Source organism: Podarcis raffonei, chromosome 5, assembly GCF_027172205.1.
Source record: "Podarcis raffonei isolate rPodRaf1 chromosome 5, rPodRaf1.pri, whole genome shotgun sequence".
Lineage (NCBI taxonomy): Eukaryota > Metazoa > Chordata > Lepidosauria > Squamata > Lacertidae > Podarcis > Podarcis raffonei.
Genome location: NC_070606.1, coordinates 85,199,187 through 85,216,015, shown reverse-complemented (window position 1 = coordinate 85,216,015; position 16,829 = coordinate 85,199,187). Strand labels below are relative to the sequence as shown.

General features: G+C 45.4%; 1 protein-coding gene across 2 annotated transcripts in view; it reads left to right on the top strand.

Annotated features, from left to right (window-relative positions):
- The first annotated feature begins 1,829 nt into the window (after positions 1-1,829).
- The window catches only part of WDR49 (WD repeat domain 49), a 95,513-nt gene continuing 80,513 nt past the window's right edge, over positions 1,830-16,829 (top strand). For both annotated transcript variants that reach the window (XM_053390449.1, XM_053390450.1), the window contains exon 1: positions 1,830-2,736. In XM_053390449.1, the coding sequence (XP_053246424.1) occupies positions 2,614-2,736 (123 nt within the window). In that variant the 5' untranslated portion in view covers positions 1,830-2,613. The remainder of the gene's footprint in view (positions 2,737-16,829) is intronic.

The window sequence follows — 16,829 nt, the reverse complement described above, 5'->3', positions numbered from 1 at the left end:
ACGGAGAGCCAAAATTTTCCAGATCCTTTTATCCCTAGGATAAGTATGCAGGCTTTCCTCCCAGAAGGTCCAAGATTCAATCCCAGAGCCCACCAATAAAAAAAGGTTCAGGTAGCAGATGATGTGAAGGACCTCTCCCTTGAGAACCTGGAAATCTGCTGTTGCTGCTGCCAACGCTATTAGTAAAACACCAATAAAATGAAACACTATTAGGCTAGAAGAGGAAATGGTAGCTCCCTATGTATGGAACAGCAGCAAACCAGTAAAATAAATTTTAAAGAAGAAATTGATTATATGGGTTTTGGTTTCATGGGGATATAGCCCAGTAGCAGCCTCTCTATGTAAAGCTTTGACTTGCATTTTTGTTTTGTGAACAACTACAAAGCCTTGGATTACTCTCAGCAGCAGGACAGAAATTGATCACAGCTCTAGAGGCAGCAGAAAAGGGATTAGCCTTTAAAGGTAGTTTTTAGGCCTGGTGACAGCGATGAAAGGGGCCTGTGATTTTAGTATAATTTGGAGTATCTGATGCATTGTGTAGGATAAGATCAAAGCATTCCTGTTTAACGGGGACGTAGCCATCAGAAAGAGCTGCATTGTCAATCCTTTCTCAATGCCCAGTGTTAAGCTTGGCTATGTTTTGCTGCACAGCAGAATAATCTTGCAGCACCTGGAAGTGGAACAGTGGAGTGCCAACTGACTAGCAGATAGAGGTAAGTCTACCAAAATGTTTTCTTTTTTTAAAAAAATTCCATTCTTCCACCCATCACCCCAGAAGTCTTCAGTCTGGTGCTGAATCCCATGTTCAGCCAGGTGCTGGGACTGATAAAATTCAGTGGTCATCAAGCTTGTGACAATAACATCATTGTCCTGCCATGTGGAACGCCCTCCCATCAGATGTCAAGGAAATAGACAACTATCTGACTTTTAGAAGACATCTGAAGGCAGCCCTATTTAGGGAAGTTTTTAATGTTTGATGTTTTATTGTGTTTTTAATATTCTGTTGGGAGTCACCCAGAGTGGCTGGGGAAACCCAGTCAGATGAGCAGCATAGAAAATAATATTATTATTATTTATTAAGGCTTGCAAACAGATGGAGGCATTCTATAGTAGTTGGGGCTGGCCATGTGAAACCCTAATCAGTCGTCAGCCATGTCAGTTAGGGGCAGTGGAGGATTAGATGCAGCCCCCTAGCCTCTGCCCATTTCTCCCTCTCTCTCTCTCTCTCTCTCTCTCTCTCTCCTACCAAGGTCAGAAATAGACTAAGGGATGTGGCTCTCTGGAGGTTGCTAGGCTCTAGCTCCCATCAGCCCCACCCAACATGACTAGTGGTCAGAGATGATGGGAGTTCTGGTCCAGCAACCTCTGAAGGGGGCATCCAGTGGTTCAAAGAAGCCAAACTGTTGCTCAGAAGGCTCATCATATGTGAGATTTTTTGGGTGATTGGGTGGAAGGAGACTGCACATGGCAGCTACAATTTACTATGGTAGTAATCTCCACCTCTCCTGGCCTTCCAGCTCCTTTTCTTTCTGAGTAAAGCAAAACCAGAGACCAAATACAACATAGCTACTGGGTCGTATCCCGCTCTGCAGACAGACTACAGATGGACTAAAATATGGATGGAAAACCTATAGACCTCCCAATGATGCTGGACTTCAACCATCCCTGAATATTGACCATGTTGGCTGGGAGTGATGAGAGCTGGGATAGCTGGAGGGCTATAGGTTCTTCACCTCTGGTCTAAAATTAGTAATAGTTGTGTTACTGCCAGGATCCCGCTCAATGCTCTGTAGTAGTGCTCTATAACAACCATGCCGATCAGCAGCTCATGAGGGTTGCATAAGCACTATGCCTGTCTGTGTGCATGCACCTGTTCAGAATTCAAGACCCTTTGCTCTTCTGAATGGCTTCCAAGTCTTTAAATCAAATAGGTGGGCTTTGTTTCCCAGCTTGCTGCAACAGATCCTTCCTAGCTAAGCAATTTCTCCCACTAATTGGGAGGGGTGGAAAGGGCAGTTAGCTAGTGTTGTGCAAGGTTGCTAAGGAACGCTTGCAAACTCAAGGAAACTCAGCTACTCGATGCAGTCCTGCGAAATGCCTATAGCCTCCACTCTGCACTCAAGAGAAAGGAGTGCTGGAGCTAATCAAGTGTGGTTGGGAAAGATAATGGGATTTTAATCTGAATAAATAGCACATTAATAGCAAACAAGGTAAGCAAAATGGATTTTCTCCAGGTGAACAGCTTCTGTTACATTTCCAGGAAGAAACTGTAAAAGGTTATCAATTTGCTGGGATGGATTCTATTTACCGTCAGAGAAAGCCACTTACGTTTTCCTGGCTCGCATACAGCATTCCAGAGCTCACATGCAACCTGTGAGAAATAAAAGCGAGAGCATTGTGATCGAAGTCCGTGTTTTGTCCTTTTGGTTCTTGTCCATCCAAACCCTTTTTGACATTCCAGAGACGGCTTGCTCACCACAAATTATTCTGGAGGAAATTAAATTCTGAAAGGACATAAAAGCCGAGCGAAGAACCACCTTTGGAGATGTATTGATTGAGATAAAAGCAAATTAAGCACGAGCACCACATTTCCTGGGTCAAAAAAAAAAAGCCATGGCTGCTACTGGGAAGCAGCTGCTTAACATGGCTGAAGATTCTGTGAGAGAGAAAAGTACAGAACGACTTGAAAACAGGCTGACTATTCATGATTTTATGAGGATGCAGGAGTTTTTTAAGGTAAGTTCTCAAGTGACCTGAAGGGCTTTAAAGTTGTTAGGGAAGATCACCTTTCCTATCATCATTGAGGTAGAAAACAAAGGGGCGGAAAGAGAGATCAGAGGAAGGAGAGCCTATTGGGTTGGGCAACATGTTTCTTCCCAAGAGACACGTCCCTTTGTGGACAAACTTCTGGGGAACTACCTGGGGCAGGGATGGAGGCATAGTGGGCAGAGGATCCTGGTTTCTATATACTCTCATACATACTCCTCTCTATTCTTCATCCAGATGAGTCAGAAATATTAGCAAAAATTCAAGGACACATACCCGCCATGCAAAAGAGAATGCAATGAAGGGCATGGTTGGAGAGGGTATAGCCCAGGCATAGGCAAACTCAGCCCTCCAGATGTTTTGGGACTACAACTCCCATCATCCCTGACCACTGGTCCTGTTAGCTAGGGATGATGGGAGTTGTAGTCCCAAAACATCTGGAGGACCGAGTTTGCCTATGCCTGGTATCGCCTTTGGGGGAGTCCCTCAGGCCATAGAGAGGCCTGAAGGGCTGTATTAAGCCCCAGGGCTTGTGGGTCCACACGTCTGACCTGGAGTGGTCACAACAAACTTGCATGTTTTTGCATGATTTGCTGTACATGGAAAATGCCATGATTCGATTGGAAGGTGCCCTGTACTTGCATTACTCTTCAAGTGGTGGTTCTGGAGATGCAAGCGGGACCCTGTAGGGAGACTGATCCAATGCCAAGAAGGGCAGACCTCCTGTGCTTCTGATACTTGCAAAAACCAGAAATCTACCAACACATTGTGATCATAGGTTTGTTTCAAAAGCAAGACTTATTTTGAGCCAGGGCTCACCACGTTGTAGACCCTGAACCTATTTTCAGTGGCAAGGCTCAGCTTTAGAAATGAGCATATAATACTGATAAACTGCCTTGAACATAGGCAGAGTGCTATCTCTCCAGCACTTAGTGATGTCAGACGGCTTCCATCTGGGATTAAAAGGGGGGGAACTGCCCTCCCGGTGCCCACTCTTCAGGGTCCAGCCCATCCCTGACAGTTGGCACGTTTTAGCTCAGGAGGCCTGTTTCTTTTCAAAAGTGTAATTAGAGAGGAGTCTGGAAAGGAAATGGCGGTGTTATATTTTGTAATCTATAAACACACACAGGCGAAGCCCAGTGACAGCCTGTATGAAAATAAATGGTTGCTTTTGATTGTACCTCGCACACAAAAAAGGGGAAAAAAATACGGCATGGATCTATTTTCAAAGGTTGCAAAAGCCAGAAGAGCAGAACAGCCTGGAACAAAAGCAGAAACAACCCCAAAACCTGAAATATGCCCCTGAGCTAGCGCTGTAGCCTCGTGTGGGATGGCAGGTTAACGAACAGAGTGAGAGCATCAGTCTCAGAGTGGAGCTGGTCCAGCTGCTCTGAAGTGTTAGGCCCAGAAGGCCCACAGGTGCCATTTGCTCTCAGACTATCCTCAGAGGAAGCTTTTACAGCCCGTGGAATTAAAAGGCAGTGATGCTGTTGTTCTGCCGTCACTCAGTAATGGGTCTCTGAGCAGTCCAAGTGCAAGTGATGGGATTATGCTTTTTCGCTGGCTTTGCCTCGTCTGATTCTGGCAACCGGCTAAAAGGATAAAATGTTGGCTCGGCCTGTAAAGCAGAAGGGGGAGGGATGGGCTCCCCACCTTTCTGCATAGGGCTGCATTTACTTAGAGGTTGCATCCTGGTGGAGCACCCCATTCTCTCTCTCTCTCTCTCTCTCTCTCTCTCTCTCTCTCTCTCTCTCTGACTCTATTTTCTCACTTTCTTCTATCCTTTACTACCAGTTTCTCCTCCTTTCCACCTGTATGAAATTAAGGTTGCATTCATGTGGCCGTTTACACCACTTCCCTGATGTTTCTGTTAATTTCCTCACGATATCTGAGTTTTCATACAACAGAAAAGCCACTTCCAGGAAAATGATGGAACATAGCACGTGTTTAGTACTCGTTTCCATGTTATTTGATTCCAGCAGACTCCTTAACCTGGAAAACTGTGTGAGTAAAGTGACAAAAATTGGGGTGCAATACTGGCTTTCACGGCAGAACAAAATAATAATAATAATAATAATAATAATAATAATAATAATAATAATAATAATAATATATTACTTATACCCCAGCCGCTCTGGGCAGCTTCCAAGAGAATATTAGAAAAATAGCGAAACATCAGATGTTAAAAACTTCCCAATACAGGGCTGTGTGGCGTTTGCCTCCTAGGTGGGTCATAAGGAAAGGGTTAAATGAGTGTGATGTGATTGGCCAGAGAGAAACTGATAGGAGGAGTTAGAGTTAGAGTGGGTGTTGTGTGGAAGTCAGTTGAGAGTTGGGAGTTGAAGAAGGAAGAGGGAGGATAAGTCTGTGGGTTGGTCGAGTTGTGTTGTGAGGGAGTGAGAGGAATTGTTAGGTGGAGACAGATAGATAGTTGGAATAATCAGTTTGAAGTTGTTAGGGACGTATAGGACAGTAAAGGAACTAAGATTAAGCAACTGACAAGAAAAAATAACTGAAACCATAAACTTGGTCATGCTTATAAAAATAAACTTGATTATTTGTTAATGTTAACAACTGTTTGGACTCCGTGTGTACCTGAGAGAAACGGGTTGGTGGCAGTGAAGAGGCAATCACAGTGGTGGCACAGGGATCAATAGACCGTCAAACGTCCGGGGACCCTGTGTGATTGCCACAGGTTGCCTACACAGAAGGGGTGCAGTAGTAGTGCCATTGTCCTATGACATTGGTTGATGAATGAAATTTAGCACGACGTGTCAATATACTGGTCCAAAAGCCACAGTGCCATAATACAACAAGTTCTGCCGTGTGAAAGAAATGTTATAAAGCAGAACAGAAGCACTATTATAATCAGGAAAACCAACACAGTATCCCCCAAATCTGAATGTAGTCTAGGCTGAGGGGTTGCAGGTTGCCCACAAAAACTCTGGTTTGGTGACAGCTGACTTTTCAGTAATGCTGCTTCCTGGGGACCTTTCAGCCAACAGTTTCTGATTTCCTGCTCTTTATGTGCTTTCCCTTGATCCTGCCTGTGAAGTGGAAAGGGAACAAGCAAACTGTTGTCGAAGATGCTTACGTTTCTGAGGAAAATAGTATTATTCATTAAAAGAATAAAATGGGAAAGCTGCATGTGCATAATCTTAACAAAGCCAGTCATTGGTGTCACAATAATTTTGCGATTCTAACCGAGAAAGCTGCGTGAGGTACTAGGCAGAAAACTGCTTACCAGTAGGGATGTTGCTAACATCTTTAATTATCTGTTTTGGGGGTGTGAATTTGGTCTGGGATGTGAATTTGGATGTCTTTCCAACTGAACATCATTTCTTAAGAAGTTCTTCTTCAACTGAGAATTTGTTAATTGGTGAGTTTTCAATTGCTCCTCAAAATATTGTCTTTGTTTTTTTGGTCCAAGTCCTTGACACTAATCACAACTAAGATGGACTAGTGCTGTGCCAAAGCCCATGGGAACTTTTAAAGCCTTCTCCCTACAAATATAGAAAGAAGAGAACTGAAGACTTCTGGAGGCAACTTGGGTGCTCAAGCGCAGAGAGAGAAGCAGTGAGATAGTAGAGACGGAATTTAAATAAGAGAGCATGACCAGACTACCCAAACCTGAGATATTGCAGGAAAAGAAGCTCCATATCTTGAAAGTGGAGCCAGGTCAAAGGGTATGGTGAGAGGAACCACATGGAATGGAAGTCAACAAAGACCAATGTTAACATACATACCTGGAACAGTTCCCAGGATTCTTCGGGAGAAGCCATGACTAACAAGAGTGGCCTAAGTGTGCTTTAAATGTAGATGTCAGCGTAGCAAGCTGCCTTATAGTGAGTGAGATCGTTGGCCCATTTAGCTGAGTAGTGTCTATATCAGGTATGTGGAATTTGTGGCTTTCCATACGTGGTTTGTCTCCAACTCCTGTCAAACCCAGCCAGCTTGGCCAATGGTCACAGATGATGGCAGGCAATATCTGCAAGACTACAGGTTCCCAACCTCAGATCTACACTCAGTGTTGGTGCCTCTCCAGGGTTTCCAGATGGGTTTCCTCCAGACCTACCTGGAAGATACCAGGGATTGAGTTTGGGCCATTTTGCACGCAAAGCATGGGCCTTACCACCCGGCTACACCCCTCCCAAAACATGTCTCTCCCATATCGGTTTCTGCAGCCACAGCTGCTGCTGCAACCTTCCAAGAGTTTGACTTCACCCCCAAAGGCACACTCCTCCATTGTCAACCAGTCACGGCTCTTCCAGAATAATACTTCATAGCGAGGCAGAATATCTCAGTGAGCTCAAGGTATGAAAAGCAAATGACTACGGCTAGTTTATTAGCAAAAGTTCTGCAATGTCAGGCAATGCATGTACCCACAAGCATCAACGCAGACAGAGACATGCACCCTGACTCTTCCATGGGTTCTTGATCCATTCCTTGCTATTCTACCAGCACAAGTCAGTTCTCTCGGAATGGGTGCTGACAGGTTAGGGACTGTGTGCAGGGAGGAGATGTGTACGTCCTTTGATCTGGCCTTGTCTGCCGCTGTAGTGTAGAAGAAGTACAATTTCAAGACCTCTTGCACTAACCTGCACCTCTGTAAGAGAGAGGAGAAGCAGCAAAAGCTTGACAGGCCAAGCTTTTGATCTCTAATTACTGTAGCATGTCAGGCCTGTGGTTTAAATTGGGTCTAATTGAGGTGATTGCGAATACAATAGCTTGCCTTCCACGAGCTGCCCTTTTCCCCTCTGCCAGCCGTTCTGCTAATGGGAGCTGACGGCATCCATATATAGCGGACTGTATCTTGGCAGGAAATGAGAGGAACGTGGCTTGCATCTCTTTTTTGAGCAAGACATGGGGGGGCAGGCGGCTTGACGAGGTGACGGACCCTTTTCACAGTCAGCTTCGTTTTGGAGCTGCATGCACTGCTTTGATTTTGCAAAGAGAAGGATCTTCCGCCGGAAAAACGAAAAGGAGAGGTCTCGTTTCTGAGCTTCAACGGAGGAAGCGACTTGTCATTTCCTCACTGACAGATCACTTTCAGATCACCTGCAGGGCTCTTGCTCAATCGTTTATGCGATCACCGGCTTTTCCATGGGAAAAGAATTGGCAGGAGGTGGGAGCAGGGGGTTTCCTTCACATGAAATGATGAAAACCTCAGATCTGCCAGTGGGTACACAAAGCTGCTTATTGGGGATTGCCGCCAGCTGCTGGCAGCAGAAATCAGGGTTACCAACTGATTATTTCTCCATCTGGCAACAGTGGCATAACAAGCATAGTATCAACCCTTTCCCTATGCAGCGACGGGGAACTTCAGGTGCCACATTTCTGATTGGTGGGCAGGTGTTAACGAAGTATAGTGGTACCTCAGGTTACATATGCTTCAGGATGAGAACAGAAATCGTGCTCCGACAGCGCGGCAGCAGCAGGAGACCCCATTAGCTAAAGTGGTACCTCAGGTTAAGAACAGTTTCAGGTTAAGAACGGACCTCCAGAACGAATTAAGTTCTTAACCCGAGGTACCACTGTATCAGCAGAGAAAAATGTTAGCAACCCTTGGTGCAGTGTTTCCCAAAGTGGGCAATAATGTGTTGGATCAATCCATCAACCTCTGATGAATGATTTAGAACAGGGGTCAGCAAACTTTTTCAGCAGGGGGCCAGTCCCCTGTCCCTCAGACTTTGTGGGGGGCCAGACTATATCTTGGGGAAAAAAACAATGAACGAATTCCTATGCCCCACAAATAACCCAGAGATGCATTTTAAATAAAAGGGCACATTCTACTCATGTAAAAACACGCTGATTCCCAGACCGTCCACGGGCCAGATTAAGAAGGTGATTGGGCCAGATCCGGCCACCGAGCCTTAGTTTGCCTACCCATGATTTAGAAGGATAGGGTCTGGCATCACTTTGACTGTGCGTCTGTGCCAGTATCCATACACAGCAGAGTTACATCTCAACGCAGCTCCTTCCTTGGAAGCGTCTTTGGGGTTGAAGGTACACACAGTTGGCAATAAGCACTCATGGACGCCATAAGGATTTAGCCAAGTGTAGAGGTTTACTTGACAGGCATATAAAAGCATATTGGTAGCAAATATATACAGACATTCACCAATGCTGTGGTCAAGGCATGTTTAGAATCCACAACAAGATCCCAAGGCGCTCTCTCTGCTTCTCTCACCGCAAGACACAAGCAAGAGACTCACAACAAGTTGCAACAAGTTACACAGAACCGTTGTTATCAGTACTTCCTGTCTCACTGCGCATGTCTCAAAGGCAACTCCTCAAAGTTTATTATTAGATTTGTGAGGTCCATGCCTTTACACAAAATACCATAAAACATTATTAAAAGATAAACAATAAAATTATAAAAATAAGCTAAAATTCATGCCATGCTGTCCCAGCAAGGAAACTACCCAAAAAACCTCGCCATTCAGGAAAGAAGATACAGCAACAGGTTAGGAGAGCAATGGGAGGGACCTCACCATTTCCTCCAGGAACCATACCCTAGTTTTCATAGCCTTCACCACAAAGACCGCTACCACGTGAGAAATCCGTGGATCAGCGTCCACCAGTAAAAACTTTACTTGGTCCTCAGAGTTGGCTATTGATTTGGGAATAGTTTGTAACATCGCATCCCTGAAGGCCGAGTAGATGGGACAATACAACATGTCTAAAGAACAGTTCCCAAAGAAAACGTCCTTGCATAGACAAAACAATCTCAGCCTTCTGCTGCTTCTTGAAACTTCTCTGTTCCTCTCTGTTTCTGGAACAAATGATTCTCTCGCACACAGAGAGAATATCCAACATAACTTCCCCTGGGGGGCGCTGGAATGATCCTGGGGCAGCGTCAGCGTCGGTAGTAGCCTCAGGTGCAGTTGGGATGCATTGAATAAAAAAAAGGGGTGGTGGAAACATAAAGAAAGAGAAGAAAATTACATACCTTCCAACATTTCTGTGATCAGGGGTGTCAACTTGAAATTTTAAAAATGGGGGGACACTAAGGCCCATCTCCCAAAATCAATCACATGATGCTGTGCACACTATTCATTTGAATGGCAATGCCCATCAGTTATTTTGGGGGGCTGGCCCCCTCAAATATTTTATTGGTGGGGCAAAGACCTCTTGGGCCCTAGGAGTTGGCTCCTATGTCTCTGATGAAAATAGGGACGTCCTATTCCATCATCATCATCATCATCATCATCATCATCATCATCATCATTTTATTATTGCTCCAGCCACTCTGGGTGGCATCCAGCATATATAAAAGCATAATAAAACATTAAACATTTTTTTAAAAACACTACCCTATACTGGGCTGCCTTCAGATGTTTTCTAAAGGTTGTATAGTTACTTATCTCCTTGGCTCGAGGGTTGCATAACTCCATACCGTCCAATATTTCTCCAGTTAAAATAGGGACGTCCAAAAAAATGTGGGACATTCTGGGATCAAATCAGAAACCAGGGTGGCTTCTGTAAATGCGGGACAGTCCCTGGAAAATAGGGACACTTGGAGGGTCTGGAAATGGCTTACCAGGTGAGATAGCAGGTAAAGTGCTTTGGCATACTGGGGGGAAGAAGGGATAGGCAGCTTTGAGGTCAGCGCAGTGCAAACAGGTGAAAATAAATGCCTCTTTTGCAGGAGAAGAAAACTTTTGAGAAATTGGAGAACAGATTTTTACACAGAATGTGTTAATTTAAGGTTGCTGCCTGTATGGAGAAAGCTGCTTGGGATCTCCTTCCTGCCTGCTCTGCGTTAGCGTGTCTGCGGTTTGCTTATTCCATCAATTGCTTTATCTGGACAACTGTGAAGTCCCAGCATGCAAACATCTTGAGAATGATCACTCTCAGGCAGACAAATTCTACGACTCCTGAGTGTGATAGACAGTTTCATTGGCAGAATCAAAATCCCCCACTGTTCAGACGTGGGTGGATGCAAAAGTCGTTCCCTTTCTTGGTGACAGCAGCTGCCGGCAAGGGCAGAAGGGAGGACAGAGAGCAGAATGGTCTCTCAAAAGCTCTGATTTACTGTTGTGTTCAAACAATCCCCGTTTTTATATTTTATTCTTTACTGCTTTTGAAAAACTACAGCTCTTCTTTGTGCATGGAGTTAGACCTCCTCCTGTCCCTCAAAATCACTCAAGACAGTGAAATGTATTTAGCCTGACTACTGTTGCCACCTGTTTTTCCCTGTTTGATGAGCTCTTTAGTCTTTAACAAGTTTTGCAAGGTGGCGGAGGGGCCTAGAAATTGTTCATTGGCAAGGAAAAATTAGGTACAAGAGGAGAATTCCTGCGTACAATCCTAGAATTGTAGGCTTGGAAGGGACCATGAAAGTCATCTAGATCAACCCCCTGCAATTCAGGAATCTTTTGCCCATCGTGGGGCTCGAACCCAGAAGCATGAGATTAAGAGTCCCAAAAATTTGCACTGGGATGATACTAACTTCTCCTCTGCCCTCTTCTAGCCTCTCTTAGTTCTTGGAGACCAGTGGAGAGCGGAGCTCATCACAGCAGTGGTGGGAAGAGACACCTGTGCCTCTTCCCCAGCCTGACTCATCTCTGCCTCTTGGCCTCCCTAATCTTGCTTCAGCTTCTGCCTCCGAGTCTGGACTGCTCTCTGGTACAGACTCCCCCTGCTGGCTCCTCAAGGTGATTCCACGGTGATTGTCCCAACCCAGCCGAAGGAGCAGCATTTGTGTGCAGATTCCCTGGACTGGCAGGAATTGTGGGTCCATGGCAGCAGTGTACTGCAGCTGTAATACTAGGAAGTGCGGCTCCAGGACATTTTTCAAAGCAGGAATGGTGGTGTGGCGATCACACAGGGCCCCCGGACGTTTCACCGTCTATTGATCCCTGTGCCACCACTTTATTTCTCGCTGCCACCACCCAGGCCCTACCTGGTACATTACTGAGTCCAGTCAGGGTTTAATTGGAACATAAACTTCTGTTTATTTATTGCAGTTTAACAAGCGTGTGGTTTCATAAAGGGTATCGGTCCATTACAATCATGGGTTGCCTATCCAGACCTATAACTTCCGCTACCTGCTCTCACTCACTAAACCACCTCTCAGATATTTACTTGTCTTCCTAGTTCCTAACTGTTCCTGACTCAGCTTATTTCGCTGCAGTAACTCAACCTACCCACAGACTCTACCCCAATTCACTCCCACTCCAACCGACCACCCAACTCCCAATGAACTCCCCCTTCTGCCCCTCCCAGAGCTGGTTTTATAGTCCCTCTGACTCCACCCCCTGGGTTCTGATAGGGTAACCTGTTTAACTATTTCACCTCCAGCACTCTCATATGTTAACGTTACAGGTGGTAGTTTCTGCCGGCGTTTCTAGTGTAATTCACAGACTGGACCCTCCTCCCTCTTGCAAGCAAAGGAGGCAGTAACAAGGCTTTCAAGTTTTCCAGTGACATATTTGCACAGAGAGGTATTGCACTGTGTACTGCTTCTCTCTCTGCGATGAGTCAGCACAACTATTTGCAGTTTTGGACTCTCACTGGGTATGTGTCTATGGAGGCAAAGCTCCTGTGCTTGGAAATTTGCCACGACCCCACTGTGTACATCTCCCACCACTCCACTGGGCTACTTGTGCATTTTTGCACAATACTGTATCTCGATTGGAGTCTGCATGTGGTTTGTAGCAATAGATGTGGTCACAATTTCACTCTCTGCCACACTGATACATACTTCAGTATTTTGGTTGTCTCAAGAGTAGCCTGCTGTCCCTTGCTTTCAGATAATATGTTTTGCAGGTATCCTTCTTAGTACCCCAGTGAAGCGGTTTTAAATATGAAGCGCTTTCCCAGGAGAGAGCTGTCTCATTTACATGTATTGTTAATACCTATATATATGTGTGTGTGTGTGTGTGTGTGTGGGAGAAGCTATTCTATGTTATCACTGAGATTAGCATTACATTTGTATGGAAATGTGTAATTCAGCAGACGGAATGACCCAAGGGAGACAAAGTATTTTCTGCCTTTACTTTATTGTTAAATAAAGGGGTTTCTCTTTGCCAAGTGCCTGAGTATCTGTTACAAACAGGCTCTTTAGTTTCCACCTCCTTCATAAGATAGGACCACATACGGATCCCTGAGGAATTCAATTTCACTGAACTGCAATGTAAAATCAGCCTGATCCATATCTCCTGCAGGACTCATCATGCACAGCGAAATGTATTTGGTTTTGAATTTCTCCAAAATGTGTGATACGGTTCTCTGCTTTTTTTAAAAGAAGTGTTTAAGGGGGATGCAATGCATTTACAAATGCACACGCTGTGTTTAGTTATACATCATGTGATAAAATTTGTAATAAGATCAGTGGCGTAGCGTGGGTTGTCAGCACCCGGGGCAAGGCAAGTAATTTGCGCCCCCTAACCCGTGGAGCCAGGTAGGGGCAGAGAGCTGCGAGTGCGAGCGCGCCCCCCCGGATGTTGCGCCCGGTGCGGCCGGCCCCCCCTGCACCCCCCACACTACGCCACTGAATAAGATATGCATTTGAATGTGATGGTTAAAAGGAGGAGTCACAGATTGAAAACAGGACAGAATGGACTTATGAACAGATGCGTGGAAAGTTGATAGGGGCCAGAAGTAGACCGATTGCTCCATCCCTAGATCCACTGGGATGTGTCAATTCTGTTTGTGCCTCTGCCTCCCGCGATCTCTTAAGATTCAGGCACATGACTAGGGCAGCTCGGAGGGGCCCTCATGAAAACGTGTGTGTGCAACGGTAGAGGCCTGGAAGGAAAGCTTAAAGCCCACTGCTACTACATGGGAGACAGATTGAAGAAAAGGAAATATGAATTGGCCCCTCCCCATCATTTGACCAATCATGGCAAGGAGCAGCTAGAAACTAGATGGAGTCATAGATCTTTTTTAAAAAAAGTGTAGACTCACACACGCTGGCTAGCTTCTGTTTTGACTTGAAATGTTTGTTTTGGGCTTCTTAGAAAAGGCAAGAAATGGGTCGGGCGAGGGCCACCCCACAATGGTGCCCACCTGTGTGATTTGGACACAGACCAATGACAGTGTGATCATGTTAAAGATGATAGCAGGTCCAGTGAGTGTGCCCCCCTCCTCTCCATGATCAATGCAGACCAGAAGGGGGCTTTTTGACTGCTTCTGACACCTGTGGTGCATATTCTTAGCACCCAGTTTATTTTTATGATGGTAACTGGTTTAAAACTGTTTTTAATACAGTGGTACCTCGGGTTACAGTGGTACCTCAGGGATGCAGGTGGCGCTGTGGGTTAAACCACAGAGCCTAGGGCTTGCCTATCAGAAGGCTGGCGGTTCGAATCCCTGTGACAGGGTGAGCTCCTGTTGTTCAGTCCCAGCTCCTGCCAACCTAGCCGTTCAAAAGCGCAAAGTGCAAGTAGATCAATAGGTACCACTCCAGTGGGAAGGTAAACAGTGTTTCCGTGCGCTGCTCTGGTTCGCCAGAAGCGGCTTAGTCATGCTGGCCACATGACCCAGAAGCTGTATGCCGGCTCCCTCGGCCAATAAAGCGAGATGAGCACCGCAACTCCAGAGTCGTCCACAACTGGACCTAATGGTCAGGGGTCCCTTTACCTTTACCTCGGGTTAAGAACTTAATTCGTTCTGGAGGTCCGTTCTTAACCTGAAACTGTTCTTAACCTGAGGTACCACTTTAGCTAATGGGGCCTCCCGCTGCTACCGCGGCGTGATTTCTGTTCTCATTCTGAAGCAAAGTTCTTAACCTGAGGTACTATTTCTGTGTTAGCGGAGTCTGTAACCTGAAGCGTCAGTAACCTGAAGCGTCTGTAACCCGAGGTACCACTGTATTGTGTTTCAGTGTTGGAACCTGCCTTTGGATGGTAGGGTGAAAGGCCGGAAACAAATAAAAAACTAAAAAATTAAACATCTGGTGTTTTCCAGCTGCCCTGTCTGTCATATTTCGCTGCAGAAGGCCCAGTGAACAGGTGCAGGGACACTGGTATCTGTCAGTGGAGGAAATGCCATACACAGCTCAGTGGTAGAGCATGTGCTTGGCAGGCAGAAGGTCCATTTCTAGGAAAAGCATATCCAGGAAGAGCTGGGAATGCTTCCTGCCTGAAATCCAGGGCAGCCAATGCCAGGAAGTGTGGCCATTGCTGAGCAAGATGTACTCAATGGCCTCAATCAGCATGAAGCAGCTTTCCATGATCCTAATAGGTGTAAACAAGGACCCCTGGATAGTTAAGTCCAGTCAAAGTTGACAAGTGGGTGCAGCGCTCATCTTGCTTTCAGGCTGAGGGAGCCGGCGTTTGTCCACAGACAGCTTTCCGGGTCATGTGGCCAGCATGATTAAACTGCTTCTGGTGCAATGGAACACCGTGACGGAAACCAGAGCGCATGGAAATGCTGTTTACCTTCCCGTCAGAGTGGTACCTATTTATCTACTTGCACTGGCGTGCTTTCAAACTGCTAGGTTGGCAGGAGCTGGGACAGAGCAACGGGAGCTCACTCCGTCATGGGGATTTGAACCACTAACCTTCTGATCAGCAAGCCCAAGAGGCTCAGTGGTTTAGACCACAGCGCCACCCGTGTCCTTTACCTTCCTAATAGTCACCCTCTTCTACAGACCCTCGTTCCTGCTGTCCATTTGGTGACGGCACACTTATAGGGAGTTGCTGCATAGACTGTTTTGAAATAAGATTTCACTCAACGAGTTAGTGCCTTTGATGCTTGCTCTCCAGATGGGCTCAAGCCTGTAGCTGTCAATCAGTCATGATACCGCTGATGTTTCACGGATAACAAGAAGTGTATTGAGTCTAGAGGTTCTGGCTGTGCAGCGTTTTCAAAAACAAGGCTGTAAACTTAACTCTTAAAACAACACACACACCCAGTGCCCTGATTCATTTCAGATTCCTGTTTGCTGTCTATATATATATCTATATATAAAAGCGAAATAATATTGAAGGGGCAATGGAGTGTAATTTCCATTTTGAAATATTGTTTCATTAACATTCTATGTGGAACACGGAGATAGATAGTGTTGAAATACTAATGGGATTTCCCCCCCCTTTAAAAAACGTGAAAATTAATTAAACTCGATTTCCCACAAAGTTATCATGGTGTTATACTTTAGATGCCACCCTCCCCCTCTGTGTATGAAATGTTAAAACCGAAGTGTCATTTAATTTTTTTTTTTACTGCTGTTCAGTTAAATAATTACAACAGTGGATTAGGAAGAGGCCTTTTATAACATAACAACATTTCTTATCCCCTTGCCACAATGTTTTCATTTGTGGATATGAGAAAATTCAAGGAAGCCTCTGTAAGAAATGAAGAAATCCCCCAGGGAAGAGTGGATTGGATGGTTATTAAATAGGATAAAGAGGCTTTTAGCAGAATGATCCAAAATCATTATTCTGACAGCTTTTCATCGGAGCATATGGAAGCATACCTGGCCCCAGGTATCTATATGACGAAAATGTCCATTGCAATCTGTTACCAAAGCAGAGGAAGCCAATTTTCCAAGCATATTTTACAGAAGGAAATCGGCAGTTATTTATGGGGGATACAAAGTTGAGAATTGGCTTGTCACCAACCCATAATTTTAGAGGAGGTTTGTATTTAGTTGGATTAGGTCCTTGTGAGTTCAGTACGGCTTACTCACAAGTAAGTGTGCATGCATAGGATTTTATTTAGTTTTATTTAAGACATTCCTTACCCATGCTTCATTGCAAAGGGGACTCCAGAGTGAGATAAAAAATGAAAATAAATCTTGGCCCACCATACAAGTACAGTGGTACCTCAGGTTAAGTACTTAATTCATTCCAGAGGTCCGTTCTTAACCTGAAACTGTTCTTAACCTGAAGCACCACTTTAGCTAATGGGGCCTCCTGCTGCCACCGCGCCGCCGGAGCACAATTTCTGTTCTCATCCTGAAGCAAAGTTCTTAACCCCAGGTACTATTTCTGGGTTAGCGGAGTCTGTAACCTGAAGCATATGTGTCAGGGAATCAGGAGCAGGAGCACTGGGGAGAGAGGATTGGGAGAGCGAAGGGGAAGAATCTGAGGGCAGCGTAGGGGAGTATGACA